Source organism: Schistocerca americana, chromosome 4 (assembly GCF_021461395.2).
Source record: "Schistocerca americana isolate TAMUIC-IGC-003095 chromosome 4, iqSchAmer2.1, whole genome shotgun sequence".
Taxonomy (NCBI): domain Eukaryota; kingdom Metazoa; phylum Arthropoda; class Insecta; order Orthoptera; family Acrididae; genus Schistocerca; species Schistocerca americana.
Window position 1 is genome coordinate 593,670,683 of NC_060122.1, and position 16,732 is coordinate 593,687,414.

At 37.4% G+C, this 16,732-nt stretch overlaps 1 protein-coding gene across 1 annotated transcript in view; it reads left to right on the forward strand.

Annotated features, from left to right (window-relative positions):
* Positions 1-16,732, forward strand: part of LOC124612817 (calpain-C) — a 461,947-nt gene that overhangs the window by 423,062 nt on the left and 22,153 nt on the right. Inside the window, exons 8-15 of the mRNA XM_047141237.1 lie at positions 1,900-2,072; positions 2,253-2,347; positions 2,599-2,712; positions 2,847-2,965; positions 3,086-3,131; positions 7,069-7,195; positions 7,277-7,335; positions 12,220-12,367. Of these exons, the coding sequence (XP_046997193.1) occupies positions 1,900-2,072; positions 2,253-2,347; positions 2,599-2,712; positions 2,847-2,965; positions 3,086-3,131; positions 7,069-7,195; positions 7,277-7,335; positions 12,220-12,367 (881 nt within the window). The remainder of the gene's footprint in view (positions 1-1,899; positions 2,073-2,252; positions 2,348-2,598; positions 2,713-2,846; positions 2,966-3,085; positions 3,132-7,068; positions 7,196-7,276; positions 7,336-12,219; positions 12,368-16,732) is intronic.

Genomic DNA, 16,732 nt, shown 5'->3' on the forward strand with positions numbered 1-16,732 from the left:
AGGATGTAGGTCATTGTGGGAGGAAGTGTTGCAGTCGGAGATGGGTAATTTTGATGGTAAGGCCATCTGGGAGGATTCCATGAGCCAAGCAACACTGTAGGAACAGTATATGGGACTGGGTTCTGGTTAGGGATAAGGAAAGTTTCTGTAGTGATACAGGTGGAAGGAGCAAGGATCCACAGTGAATGATAAAAATAGGTGAAAATTCGTAAATAACATAGAGAAATACACCAAAATACATGGAAAAAATCACAAAAAAGGTGAACGGATGAAGTATGGGGAAACAAGATGCTGGCCGGAGTGGCCGAGCGGTTCTAGGCACTACAATCTGGAATCGCTCGACCGCTACGGTCGTAGTTCGAATCTTGTCTCGGGCATGGATGTGTGATGTCCTTAGCTTAGTTAGGTTTATGTAGTTCTAAGTTCTAGGGGACTGATGACCTCAGAAGTTAAGTCCTATAGTGCTCAGAGCCATTTGAACCATTTTGAAACAAGATGAAACCTGAGGGAGTAGACCGACAGTGAATGTTGAAAACAAACAGCCAGAGACATTGGTCATGTGTGTGACAGTTGTATTTGCAAGAATGTGTGGTTGTTTTGTCTAATCCAGAAGAACGCTTTTTGGCTGAAAGCTTTCTAGTTTAGCAGTCCTTTTGTTGTGCCCATCTGCAACTCAACATTTTCACTATATGTTGAGCAGAAATCTATCCTTTTTGGGCGTTGATGACCATGCAATTGAGTGCCCTGCAAACCAAACATGAAAACATCATCTATCCTTTTCATAATAGTGTCATTATTCCATCCTGGATTTTCCATTGTTTAATCAGCAATATATCATGTACAGGATTTGTGATGCTGTTAATGATGACATATATGAATGACATAGAAAGTTAATGCTACTATTCTTGTAAAATTACTCTCACTGTGTTTCATTACTAATGAAGCAATGTATTTTTGTCTATTACTGTCTTGTAAGACGACCTGTACAATCACACTTACACATGGAAAGACAGGAGGTCAGTAGGGACGTAGAACCCCTGCCTCTACCCCCTAATAATATCACGGCCCTACTGCAGCAATAACAACTGTATCTAAGAATAAAAGTATTCATAGTAAGTGATGGGAGTTCGAGTGATTATTTATCTTCATAATTACCACACATATTCCTCACTACCTGCAGGTCTGTGTGTCCACTAAGGGCATCCCAGTCTGCACATACTGATAATATCTCATTCAAAGACACTCCTTTATAGCCATTTCACGAATGATAGCATATTCTAGCCTCTCATTAAAGTAAAACATATCCACTATCACTTTACAATATATACAGTGATGCACCAGTGAACAGAACTGCCATCCAATTGATCTGCACTATAGCTACATGCTATTATAAGCAATGAAAATGCTACCTCGTGTGACAAGTAATAAGCAATCAGTAGTGACCTGAATGAAAAAGTACGTAAATAACTTTAAATCCTGAATGTAAATGTACAGATGCATGTGTATAAAATTACTATAATATTTGCCAATTCTTTGTTTTAAATATGATATGTAGACTAAATATTGGTACATTAGTGTAATATTACTTGTTTTTATATTACAAGTACATACTCTACCCACAGTGAAATAAAATGTGACCAAATAATTTTTATTAATTTTAATCAATCAATTGGTATTTCTCATCTTGAAGACCAAAAATGAAAACCACGAATTGCTTAGCTTGCACAACTGGAATCGCCATGTTTATGTTTGGGGAAAAAAGCTTACTTTCATTAGAACATATGACTTTACAGACTTGAAATCCTTGTGAACTCAATGACTTGAAGGACATAATACATAATGATGCTGTGTAACTCTGATTTAAAATGTAAGTTACTCTCATTATGTCCATTTTTCCAGGATATCCTATTCAGATTTTGTGAAGACATTTACGCACCTGGAGGTTGTCCATTTGGACAGTGATACAAGTCGAGATGAGCCATCATTTCATCATAAAAACACATGGCAAATGCGACTTTATCAGGGCTCTTGGAGGAGAGGAGTAACTGCTGGTGGTTGCCGAAATAATCCTGGTAAGGCTTTCATGTTAACCTGCAACCAACAACTGCAAAAATTTTAAAATAAGCAATTGTGTATCGTGAATTTATGCTGAATAACTTTAAAATCCAACTATCTTTAATGAATGTATAACAAAGTAATTGAAACTTACACTAAATATGAAACAAGAAATAAGTCTCCCTTCTTCATTACAGACACTTTCCACATAAATCCACAGTTACATCTCATACTGAGTGAGATGGAAGAAGTTATAATTTCTTTGAATCAACACAGTATAATGGAACCAAAGGTAAGACAAGAGTTCTTTCAGATCACAAATCAGTGATTAGCTTATTTTTCTAACCTCTACTAGTTTTCATACAGCAGTTTGTTTCTGATTAGGCCAAGCTATTCCTTGATTCTTACCAAGATAATGTGTCTCTTCAAACACTGTTGCTGCTATGATAATGCTCATCTTTAGACTGTAATGTATTGCAATAATTACTTCTTTGATGCCATGTAAGCGCAGCATCAGCATATCACTTTATTTTTCTTCTGCAGGTCATAGGATTTACAGCATACTCATTACCAAAAAACAGCACTGAAACTATTGGGAAGACATTTTTTAAGAAAAATAAATCCCTTGTGAACTCACAGTATACAAATAGCAGACAGGTTTGTTGTAATTTTATGCCACTTATCTGATACTGAAAGAGTTCATTGATGGTTTCAAAAGTATTCTGTACTATTTGAAATTTGAAGTCAAAACACTTCTGAAATTTAATTTTGTTCAATATTCATCTTCCCAGGTCAGCCACAGATGTCAGCTTGAGCAGGGTGGTTACCTTGTATTACCAACTACTTTTGAACCAAGTCAAGAGTCAAGCTTCACACTAAGGGTTTATTCCAGCAAACCACTGAAATTAAAGTATGTAAAGAATGCTAAAGTATTCTTTTTTTAATTTTAAAACCTCTCTTGATTGGTATTGAAAGGCATATGAAATGTTCTCTCAGAATTAAGTTCCAATGAGTTTTTTTCTTTTTCTAGGTTGTTGGACATTCACCCATCATTAGTTAAGTCAGCAATTATCAAGGTAAGAATGCAAATCATTCCATAGTTATTTACGTAAATTCAGTATCTTAAGAACTGTAGGGCTGGTTCTGTGCTCAGGCAGTTGTGATGGTTGTGTTTGAATAGTAAACATCCATAGAAGCATGCAAAACAATGTACATGCTACTCAAATACCAGCTAACTTTGACAAGAAACTCTGTGATTAAAATGAATAGAACCTCCATATCAAGCAGCAAGGTGTGCAAACTTCTGTAAGTCCAATCTAATAAAAGGAGGAATTTTATGACACATGTTAAGCTGTCCACAGAAAAAGCAGTGAATCATTATGCACAAGTTTGTGTCAGCCAGTAACATGAACTGCCAGCTAGTGTCGCATGTTATTAGGGTGTACCATGATGGCTTCTTCAGTGTCATAGTTAACTTTACAGCCAGTCAAGCATCACATTGGTTAGGATTCAATAATTGTGGGTTCAGCCATAGATGGGTGCAGGGGAGTATACTTTTCAGACTCGGCAGGCAAATATGATGTAGAGCAGAATCCACTAGTTACATGAAGGCAGACTGAAACAAGGGCAAATGATTAAAGAGGTAAATATCTGTAGCATAATCCAACTCTGAGCTTGGAGAACAAATGAATAACAGTCTGACTGGAAAAATAGGATTACCTGTAGGCATCTGTATAACTTTTCCCAAGTGGCAAAGACAGACTACACTTGTGCCTTAATGACTCAACTATAGGAATGGTGCACTTCATTGCTGGACGTGATCATTACCCCACATATCTACACAGAATAAGGAAATGGGCAGCAGCTCTCAACAATTGTGGAGAAATAGGGACACTTGAACGTTTGGTCCTTCATAGTACGTTACATTAAGATGCCATAGGATGGAAGTTACTTTACTGCAGTATGAGTTTTACAATATGGAACATAGAGATATTGTCAATTATGATTAAAGTGTATGCACAAAAATGAACAACAGCAGCAGAACCACCTCTAGAATGGAAAAATGAGGAAGTAAGCTCATTGGACATTTTAAGCTAGATGATGATAGTGCTGATTGAGAATGGGCTGTTGATGAATAAGCTAATTACTGATGTGTTAAATTTGAATACACAATTGTTTAAATTGTACATTAAAAAATTTAGACATATGAACTCAAATGCTAATAAAAAGACTTGAGTGCTTTTAAGCCTTGCAGAATCATTTGGCCATAGTTTGACATAGAGATAAATTCAGATGTAGAGAACAGTATGGCCATTAAACTTGAGAAATTCCAAAACATGTTATAACAGGACAGATAAAATATCTACTCATAAATGGTGCCATGGGGAAACACATAAAAATGCTTTGGAAATGTGCAATCTTTCAGAGCCAGTGGCTCCTTCTTCTTCTTCTGGCAGAGGTGAAGTACAAAGGAGGTGATGTTATGGCATGGGAATGTTTTTTATAGTTAGGGTGTGCTCCCCTTAAGAAAACACTAAATGTAGAAGGATATGAACATTACTGGAATTGTCTGGCCTACCACTGAGTCCCAACCTGAACCCCATGGAATGCCTTTAGAATGAGTTAGAATGTCAGCTTTGGTCCAGATTCCAGCATCCAATATAATTACCTTCTTTGGCTTCATCTGTTGAGGAAGAATGGGCTGGCATTCTCCTGCAGAAATTCAGACATTTGATTGAAGCTTTTTGAGGAATTGGCTTCTTCTTCTGGCAGATGAGTTGAGTGGGAAGGAAGGAAGATGAAGGAGAAACCAGTGAGATTTAGGAAATCCCTCTTACTTCCCTTCTACCAGAAGGAGGAGCCACTGGCTCCAAAAGCTTGCACTTTTCTATAACTTTTGTATGTGAGTTCCCTGCTGCTGCTTTGTGACTAGATTTTTTTATCTAGCCTGTTATATTTTCCAAAATTGAATATTTTCATTGAGCTATTCCAAGACTGCTGTTTACCACAATAACAGAATAGGGACAGAGGGTTCTGTTGGTTTTTCTTTTGCTTCTACTTCTGTCTTATTGCTTTCTTTAATTTCTACATTTTGTTATTAATAAGACTAGATTTTAGAAGTAGATGTTTAATATATACATTCAATCTCATACTGAAAGAAATGTAAAATATACACTGTATAATGAACCACCTTAGAATAATAAGGTTGTAGTAAGTTGTACATAAATACATAAATAAATCTTAATAATTATAGCTTGTATTGGTGTAAAATTGAAAATGCCAGAACTGGAAGGTGACGCTTCAGAGGCAATCTTAAGAATAATTTATATCTAAAGAATGACTACAAACATTTGCTATTCACTGGTATCACCTGAGTAATGTATCCATCAGGGGCAGTTCCACTCTTGTAAAGATACACATATTGACTATTGGTGACATGATTGTGAAGTGGAAATGTGAAAGAGTAACCACAGCTGAACCAAGAACAGGCAGAAGTCGTGTACTGATGGACTGGAACTGTCAAGAATTGTGGAAAATGGTTGTAAAAAATTACATGAAATCAGTGGAATGAACTGCTTACAAGTTCTGAAGTGCTAGCAGCAGTCCAGCTAACACAGTGAATGTGTCGGAGGCGGTACCATGCTTGAGCATCTTCTCATAAGCACTCATTTTTATTGTCAGTGCTAAGTGACACTTGAAGTAGTGTAAAGAATGATGCCACTGGACTGGACTGGACTGGAAATGAGTGATTTGGAATGATGGCTCATCCTATACCCTGTGGCAATCCAGTGGAAAGGTTTGGGTTTGGCAAATGCAGGGAGACTATTATCTGCCATTATTTGTTGTGCCAACACATGGTATGGATGTATTTTTTGTAGTTGGGGTGTATTCCCCTCATTGTGATTAAGAAAACACTAAATGTGGAAGGGTCTGAACATTTCTGAAATGGACTGACCTAGCCCTGAGTCACAACTTTCATTCAAAGCATCCCCAGCAGTGTTCAAGCCATTGTAAATGTGAAGAGTGGATACACCCTGTATTAATGTCCTTTGGTAGGTGCCCAGATACTTTTGATCATATACTTTATTTGCATGTAATAACTGGATCGTACCAGTAACTACTGCATTGATATGTTTTTTGAAGCTATATTTACACAGATTCAGGCTTTCAACAACATTATTTATGGCAAATAAAATAATGTTGCAGTATGGTGAGAACTAGTCTGGATGATTCAAAGGGAATCAGAAACAAAGTGTTCATAACAAATGTGTTATCAATTACAACAGATTATTACACAATCTTATGAAATTAATTTACAAAAATTCAGAATGTTACAGCAGGAAAAGAGTTGTAGCATAAGCAGTTAGTATAAGATTCTAAATAAATAATTGAATAAAGGTTCCAGGGGAATTATGTGAGGAAAATAGGAAAAGAAATAGTTTAAAGAAATATCAGTAATAAAGTTAGATTTACTTAGACTACTGCAGTGATGCACTTAGTGCATTTGTGACTAAAGCGTATCACATGGGGATCATCTAAATAGGATTAAACTGAGAAAAGATTACATTGGTAGCATCTTTATTATGAAGTGTGCAGCTATTTAAAAATGCTGTATATTTGGCAGAGACAAATGAAAAGTGTAGATGAAGCAAAACTGCACACCAACAAAGACAAAAGAAAGAAGCAGCAAATGACAGAAAAACAGCAGCAAAAGAACACATGGAAACAAAAAAAGCCACAAAGTAATTTACCGATGGTTTTGTTCTTTCCCCTTTTTTTACCTTATTTGGTGTTTTGTTCTTTACATAACTCACATACTATATAAAAAGTGTTCTTTAGCATTTTTTATATTATTCCAAGCCTAACTGTGTGTACAAATTGTTTAAGTTTAAATAATATGAATATCAAACTTCTTCAGATTGAGTACCACGCATGAAATCCAAACATATTTATAATCTCACATTGACTGGCTCATATCGCAGTTACCTCATTTAAACATTTGCTTTCCTGTAGGCACCACCCTTACTGGATGGAAAAAGTTTCAGCCAATATGAAGCTGTCTTTCTTCAGTTGGCTGATGAGCATCGGACTGTTAATGCATTTGAATTACAAGAGCTGTTAGATGCTTGCTTACCAAATGGTAAATACCATCTTGTTATTACTTGAATTTTCAGAGTTCTACGCATCTGACTTTCTCTAACTATGTTGTAAAATGTTTCAGATTACATCAAGAGCTGTGCTTGTATGGAAGTATGCAGACAAGTGGTTCTTACACTAGATGTATCCTTTATTGACACAGAAACCTGTGTAAAATATGGAATGTTTGTGCATCATTATGATAAACTTCTAATTTAATTTACCTAAGTAATAGGCAAAATGTTAAGAACAAGAAATTCAAAAACATAATTCACTGTGTAGTGTCAAATAAGCATATATTACGTGACTTGTCAGTGAGAAGCACAACCTTAATATGATACAGGTCTTCTTCTCACTTTCCATACTGTTGTGTTCCAGTATTACAGTATAATAACACAATTTTGGTGGTAATTTTATAACAAGGCTTGTAATGCTGCAGGCAATTTAGTCTTTAATTGGAGCACATTGAACGTGAGTGCTACTGTGTGTTTGAAATTTCATAAGGCAGACTCAAATAAAGAAATATTCAACATACTCAGATGTACACAGCTAACAAAGAGATTGAAGTACTAGGTTGGGGTCCAAGGGGACTCACTTTCAGTGATAATCCTTATGTAATATTGGTGTGCACCGCACATCAGAATATCATCTGTGAATATGTGTGTTCCTTATCTGTGTAAAAGTGAGTACCGAGTAAATAGCAAGGATCTATTGACATATTTACTACTCATTTGCTACAGAGTTCTGTGTCAGTTAGGATCTACAAGTTACTTGCCTCAACTACATCCATGGCAGTACTCCACAGGTGTCAGTTTTTGATTTCCATGTTATGGAACAAATTTTAATTATGCTTCACTACAGAAGCTTACAACCACCACACAAATGTAGCTGCTTGCAGTCTGTATTGACTGACTAGTCTTCTTCAACTATAGGGATGTGTAAAGACTGTGATAAACCTTACCATGCCAAAACATTGAGTTCTCAGATTGGTGAGGTTTATTCATTGCCCAATGTGCATAAAACAGATGATTATAAGACATGTTAAGTGATGCTCAAAGTAATAAGAACTTTGCTGTTATCTTGCATGTTATCATTACAAGTGTAAAGGAATCGGGACACACCAAAGACAGGTACTGGCCAATGGAATGTGTGTTCAGCAGCTTTGCATCGCCTCCATGTTGACAGACTACACTGGGCCACCCTGCAGGAGGTATTGCAACTGATTACGACAATTGGGTTGTCAACCAGCCCAGAACAATTGGCATGAGCCAGAAACACTGCTGTTACTGTGAAATCAATAGGGAGCAACAGTATTTCATTGTGGTAGAATCTGTTGATCATCGTTTGGCCCACAGTGCAGTATGTGACATGCAGTTTGTTTCAGCCAGAGCAATCACTGTAATGCTGCTGTCACTGGACCATAAATTGAGGACCTCTGCCTGCATGCCCAGCCTGGGCAGCCAGTGCTGTGCCAACTGCTCACCCCTGCTCTTCAGCTTCAGTCCAGACTTTGGTGCTGTGCAATGCTGTCATTGTACTGCTCGGATGCTGCAAACTCCCACAGTAAAGATGATGCTGTTGGCTGCCCATGATCAAGGCATCATGCTGCCTTAGATGGCATACTGTATGCCAGCTCAGCACTCTGCCTTCTAGGCAGCACTTCCTCTCTGCACACAGTATGCCATTGCCTGCAGCTACAGCACTGAATATTATGAAAGAATACCAGATCACACCAGAAAACAGAGCGCATTCAGAAGATTGTTTGAGCTGGACAAATTATAAAGAACTGCTATATGATCACCACTGGTTTTTCTGCAGCTTTTTACTTGTCACATTTGTCCCCACACCACCAATAAATGTATACAGTGCCTACAGAAGACTATGGTACATCCTGACAAGCAAGAATTATCTATCTTTCCTTTCTGCACCATTATACAAAGACTGGTAACAAATCCATCATCTTCAGAAATGTATAGAGGAAAAAAGTCATTATTAAAATTTAAAGTGGCTTTATGAAACTGTGAAACTGATTTTAGATTAAAAAGATCTGAAAGGGGTTACACAATCAGTCTTGTAGGAAGAGAGAATGATGTAATACTTAAAACTTAATACTAGGGAGCACGCTGTAGATATGAAAAAAGAGTAAATTGTGTGCCTAACTATCAAATATTTTGAATTTAATAAGAATGTAAAAAAAGTAAAGGAGGTGGATTGGATTAAAAGTGAAAAGAATAGTTGCACTGTAGAACAGTTTGCTCAAACAACAACTGAGAAAAATCAGCATCATAATGTAAGGAGGTACCTTTAAAATGAAGAAATAAAAAAAATTGTCTCCACACCCTGTGCCCAGCAGTTTCCCTTTTCTCTGTCCCATCATCCCTCCCAATCTACATCTCCATGTACCTTCCTCATGTACCTTCCTACCTGGTATCTGTGCATCACATACCTAGCCCATATAGCTGCCACCACCCCCATTCCACCTGCCTCCCTGCCCCTCCCATATTCCTAGCAAGCAAACCTGCTGCAAGTCTCTGAGATGCTAGCTACATACCCTCAATTGCACTTCCTGACTCCTTCCTCTCTCTCCCTCTCCCTCTACTCACCACACCTGATTCAACCCCATGCCCAGCCAAGTCCACCTGCTGAAATGAAATCCCAAAGTTCTGTGTCCAGCTGGCACACTGTAGGAGCGTAGGTGTGTGTGCATGCATGCATGTGGGTTTGTTGGTATTTATACTATTTTTTATAAAAAATTTATTCTGAAAGCAAGCAAGTTTTCCTTGTGTTTTATGTATTTCTGTTGATGACTCAGTACTTCTGCTGTTTGGTGAGTGATCTCCTTTACTCCTAAAATAAACACATAAAAAAAGTTTAGCATCATCTCGGTTCTGAGAGTTCTAGAACCTGTATAGAAAATTGGAATATAGAGATCAACATAAACATCATTTCCGCCCTTTTTATTGCTCATGAAAACCACACATTGCATGTTGTACCACCATACAACGTGACCTTCAGAGGTGGTGGTCCTGACTGCTGTACATACCAGTACCTCTAATATCCAGTAGCACATCCTGTTGCATAGATGCATGCCTGTATTAGTCATGGCATACTATCCACAAGTTCATCAAGGCACTATTGGTCCATATTGTCTCACTCCTCAACAGCAATTTGGTATAGATCCCTCAGAATGGTTGGTGGGTCACGTCATCCATAAACTGCCCTTTTCAATCTATCCCAGGCATGTTCGATAGGGTTCATGTCTGTAGAACATGCTGGCCACTCTAGTCGAGCGATGTCATTACCCTGAAGGAAATCATTCACAAGATGTGCACAATGGGGTCATGAACTGTCGTCCATGAAGACAAATGCCTTGCCAATATGCTACTGATATGGTTGCACTATCGGTCAGAGGATGGCATTCACGTATTGTACAGCCATTATGGCCTCTTCCATGACCACCAGCGGCATTACGTTGGCCCCACATAATGCCACCCCAAAACAGCAGGGAACCTCCACCTTGCTGCACTCACTGGACAGTGTGTCTAAGGTGTTCAACCAGACCGGGCTGCCTCCAAACATGTCTCCGATGATTGTCTGGTTGAAGGCATATGCAACATTCATCGGTCAAGAGAACATGATGGCAATCCTTAGTGGTCAATTCGGTATGTTGTTGGGCACATCTGTACTGCACTGCATGTTGTTGTGGTTGCAAAGATGGACCTCGCCATGGATGTTGGGAGTGAAGTTGCACATCATGCAGCCTATTGTGCACAGTCCTGTGGCTGCACAAAAAGCATTGTTCAACATCATGGCATTGCTGTCAGGGTTCGTACGAGCCCTAATCCATAGGTAGTGGTCATCCACTGCAGTAGTAGCCCTTGGGCATCCTGAGCGAGGCATGTCATCAACAGTTCCTGTCTCTCTTTATCTCCTCAATTTCTGGGGACACTTCCCTTGTTCAGAGTCGTTCCTGGCACAAAGTAACAATGCAGACAAGATCAAATCATGGTACTGACAGTCTAGGTATGGTTGAATTACAGACAACACAAGCCGTGTGCTTCCTTACTGGTGGAATGACTGGAACCGATCGGCTGTCGTACCCCTCTGTCTAATAGGTGCTGCTCATGCATGGTTGTTTATATCTTTGGGCAGGTTTAGTAACACCTCTGAACAGTCAAAGGGATTGTGTCTGTGATACAATATCCACAGTTAAGGTCTATTCTCAGGAGTTCTGGGAACCAGGGCGATGCAAAACTTTTTCGGATGTGTGTATTTACATTATACTACACACTTTATACTATATTTAAAACAAGGCTAACATCAACATAGACAACTTATGTAATCTGAATGGAAGAGAAATGTGGCATAAACCATAAAAACTGAACTAAGAAAACATCTTTTTTCCCAAATGAAAGGAAATGGTAAATGCGGTAGTGGTTAACACATACAACATTTGGTGAGATTCTGAAGACCTCCTCAAACTATTTTCCTGCGTGTATTTAATGTTATCCTTTTCATTCTCATATTTGTGATGTTTCCATTGTTACTACTACATGAATTTTTTTTCGAAGAATGGGGTGCATGAACAGATGTACATGCTATCTATCCACTTACTTGCACCCATTCTTCAGCTTTCTGTATAATAATGAAGACTATAAAGCATTTGTATTAGAATCTAATTCAGACATTAGCTTTAATCCTCTGTTTCAGACTTCTGTGTGCCTGTCGGAACTACATGTTGCAACACTAATGCATCTAGACATTTGTATTGAACTTGTCCTCCTAACCTACTTGTCAATTTATTCTTAAATAACTGTATAGCATTTTATAAAATAGATGTAAGTGCTGTACTCTTCTTCAGCATAGAGTGTGTAGTTATTAGGACAGCTTCAGAATTAAAAATTTTGATCTGTAGACAGGAATTATTATAAACTGTTATAAAATACATGGGAATATGTTCATTTAATCAATAATTTGCATTATTTAAGTTGCAATATACATCTGTATACATTTCTTAACCAAAGACAGACATCGGGTAGTGGAAGATTAAAATTCAATGATTTTAAAGATCTCATGTGCAGCTTAAAATACTGGCAGATAGCCTTTAAGAACCACACAAAGGAAAAAACTGGAATATTAAAGGCAGAAAGGCTAAGGGATGCCCTTTTGGAAGTTGGTAAGTCTGTATTTTTACTGAAATATTGATTGATTGATTGATTGATTGATTGATTGATTCATTCATTCATTCACCCATCCATCCATCCATCCATCCATCCACCCACCCACCCATCATGTTCTAAAGATACAGTAATGAATGAGAACATTCAGGGATATGGAACAAGTCAAGGTATACAGTAACATAAGACAAAAAAGGCAATATAAACCACTGAGTTAAAGAGAAATACTGTGTATCCATAGGATATGTGGTTTGTAACTGAAAAAAAGTGTCCTGGAAAAACCAACAAAAGGTAACATTCTATGAGCCAGGGCATGGACATTTGTCAAAAGCTAGAATTTTGGTAGGGAAGCTAGAAAGTCTTAAAAGGGAAATCCACAGATTCAGGCTAAAGTTGACGCCAGTGAAATGAAATGTAAAGAAGATCAGGACAAATATGGGGTAATATCAACAGCAGTAGAAAATGGTGTAACAGGAGTGGGGTTTTTTCATGGACAGGGAGGTAGGGCAGAGAGTGAATTGCTGTTAACAGTTCAATGACAGATTATTCCATCACAATCAACAGGAAAAGCAGCACCAACAACTATAGTTTAAGTATACATGCCAATGTCACTAGCAGAAGATGAAAACAGTTTTGTGAAAAGGATAGATGGCTGCTCACCATATAGAGGAGACATAGTGTTATAGGAAGGCACAACAAAAAGACAACTATATATTTGACCTCCCAGCCAAAACTCCTTCTTCTAAAGGAGAAGATATGTGTGTCAGCTCTGCTTGTGTGAATGTGTGTGCCTTTTTTTCTACTTTAGAGGAAGGCCTTTTGGCCAGAAGCTCAAATGAATAGCTGTCTTTTCTGTTGTGATTGACTGAAACACAATACGTCTTCTATATGGTTAGTAGCAATCTATCCCTTTCACAATATTGTTCTGATTCCATCCCAGGTTTTCCACTGTGTGTGGAAGATGAAGAAATGGAGAAAGTATACTAGGATGTTAAATGTGTAATTATGTATGTAAAGGGAGGTGAAAATCAAATATTGTGTATGGTTGGAATAATGTATTAAGGGAAGGAACAGAAGTGGCAACCAAATGACTATTCAAATTGGTTTGTAGAATGTTTGAGTCTTGAGATTTTAGAAAATATCATTCACTCAATCTTGAAGGCAAGAAGGGCAGATAAGTGTGAGAACTATTGCACAATCAGCTTAACAGCTTATGTATCAAAGTTGGTTACAAGAATAATATAAAGAATAATGGAAAACAAAATTGAGGATGTGTTAGATGATAATCTGTTGGCTTTAGGAAAATGTTGCTATAGAGGCAGTTCTGACATCATGCTTCGTAATGGACACAAGATTTAACAAAAATCAAGACCTTTTCATAAGATTTGTCACCCCAGAAAAAGTGTTAGGCAATGTAAAATGGTTAAAGATGTTTGAAATTCTCAGGATGTTATGTGTGGGCTATAGGGAAAGATGGGCAATATACAATAGGTAAAAGAACTGGGAGGTGAAAACAAAAATTGAAGACCTATTTCTAAGCCATCAGTTTTTGCAAGAATTAATGAAAAGGCATATATGTAAGGGTAACCGATTATTTCAGGTCACATAATTTGGCATCAGTCATACAGTTTGTTTTTAAAAGTGGTTTTTCAGTTCACATGATTTGCCATCAGTCATGCAGTTTGTTTTTAAAAAGGGTTTAACAACTGAAAATGCTGCATCCTATTCTCTCTGTGAGATATTGATGGATTGAACAAAGTTCTGAACGTTAGATGTCTTCTGTGATTTAATTAAGGTGTCCGATTGTGTTGTTTACTAAATATTACTGCAGAAGTTGGGCCATTAAGGAATAAGAGGAGGAGCAGAGTTGTGATGTGTGTGATTGGGGCATGGTCAAGACAGGATGTGTAAGGGGTCAGTTTGGGACTACTACTGTTTCTTCTAAAAAAAATAAATGATATACCTTCGAACATGACAGATGATTCTAAAATATTTCTGTTTGCTGATGACACTAGCTTGGAAATGAAAGACATTGAGTGAATCATAGGTGATGTATCAAATAGTCCAATTAAAGACATAAATTCATAGCTTTTAGAAAATAAAGTGATGGTAATCACACTAAGACTCCGTTTTTACCACAATTCAGCTGAAACTGATATTTTGATTACTCAGAATGGGCATATGATTAATGAGTCTGAATATTCCAGATTGCTAGCTGTACAAATATATAGTAAACTGACATGAAAAGCTCATGTTTGAGATCTTATTTAAATACTGAATGCAGTTAGAACAGCTTTAGAACAGTATCTGCAGTAAATGATAGTCCAACATGAAAATTAGTCTACTTAGAGTATTTTAATTCACTTCTGACGTACGACATTATATTCTGGGATTCCCATTCCCAAAGAGTAGTTTTGGCTCATAAAAGGGCAGCTCAAGCAATATGTGGTGTAAGTGCACAAACCTGTTGTCAACTCCTGTTGAGGACTCTGGGAATTCTGACATTTTCCTCTTAATATACATTTTCTTTAAAATCATTTTTTGTTAACAATATGAGCTTATTCACAAAAATTCACTGCTTTTACTAAGTTAAGGCATAAATCCGAACTGCATACAGATTGCATCTCCTTGACTCTTGTGCAGAAATGTGTACAGTATTCTACTGCATCCATTTTCATTAAGCTACCACAAGAATTAAAGGCAGTTCTGACCTAGCAGTAATCCTCACATTTTCAAGTCTAAATGGAAAGAATTCCACATAGCTTATTTCTTCTCTGCCAGTGCATTTTTGAAATAAATAAATAAATAAATAAAATAAATAAATAATAAAATGAAATAACCCTATTCCTGTCTTATATTGTTAATTACACTAATATATACCCAGCAGCTTCCATTTGAATGGGATTCATATAAATTTTATTTTAATTATCTAAATTTTCTGATGTGTTTTTATGTACTGACTAACTCCACGTCCACAGGGACTGAAGCCTCAATTTGGTGCTATGGAACTATAAGCGTAAATAAATAAATAAATAAATTAGAAAAAAATGCTTGGATTAGAAAGGTTGTAATACAGAGATACAGTCTTTCATCTCTACTGTTCAGTCTGTGTTAAAGAAGCAATGACAGAAATAAAAGAAAGCTTCAGAAATGAGATTAAAATACGAAGTAAAAGGATATCTATGTTACACTTTGCTGATGACATTTGTATCCACAGTGAGAGTGAAGAAGAATGGCATGACCTATTTAATGGCAGGAACAGTGTAATGGGTACACACTATCGATTAAGAGTAAACCAAAGAAAGATGAGAGTAATGAGGAGTAATAGAAATGAAATTAGTGACCAACATAACATTAAAACTGGGGACCATAAAGTAGATGAAGTTAAGGGATTCTGCCATCTTGAAAGCAAAATTACATGCAATTGACAAAGTAAGGAGGGTATAAGAAGCAGACTAGCAGAGGCAAAGAGGACATTCATCACAAAAAGAAGTCTTCTTGCATCAAACATAGGACTTAATGTGAGGAAGAAATGTCTGCGAATGTACGAGGGAAGATTGGAAAGTAACACACAATAATTTTGTTACCAAAAAGTTTAATAGGTAACAAAACCATAAATGAACTTACATCTTTTTCCTACTTTTCTACATAATCCCCTACATTCTCAACACATTTCCCCAATCATGGAACCAGTTTAAATATGTTGTGTTCAAAGAAGTCTGTTTGGTTGGAGTATAGCCATATATGGACTGCTGATTTCACTTCTGCATCTGTTGCAAAACCTTCGCCAACGAGGAATTTTGTCATGGGACCAAACAGACGAAAGTTCAATGGTGCAAGGTTTGGACTGTATGGTGGATGCTGGAGCACCTCTCACCAAAATTTGGCGATTTTCTCATGAACAGGAGCAGTAGCATTGGGCGATCATTGTCATGAACTTTGGCATCATAACTAATGTGTGGCATTTGTCATGAAGGGCACAATACAGCTTAGACATAGTTTTAATATCGGCTGCAACATTCACAGTGGCCTCATGCTCAGCAAAGTCCACCAATTACACACCATGCATATCCCAGGACCTGTCACAAGCTCTTTCCTAGCAGACTGAGTCACTTTGAATTTTTTTTCATACTGGGGAACCATCACGTTTCTACTCCGTAGAGGCCCTGCTTGGTTTCGAGCATATAGTAGTGTGCACATGATTCATCACCGGTGACAATTCCTTTCAGAAAGTCATGCCCTACTGTAGTGTAATGTGTTAAATGATCCAAGCCAGTCATCATTCACTGGCCCTTGTGGTTGTCTGTCAGATTCTTAGGCACCCAACTAGCACTAACTTTACAAAATTTCAACTTGTCATGAAC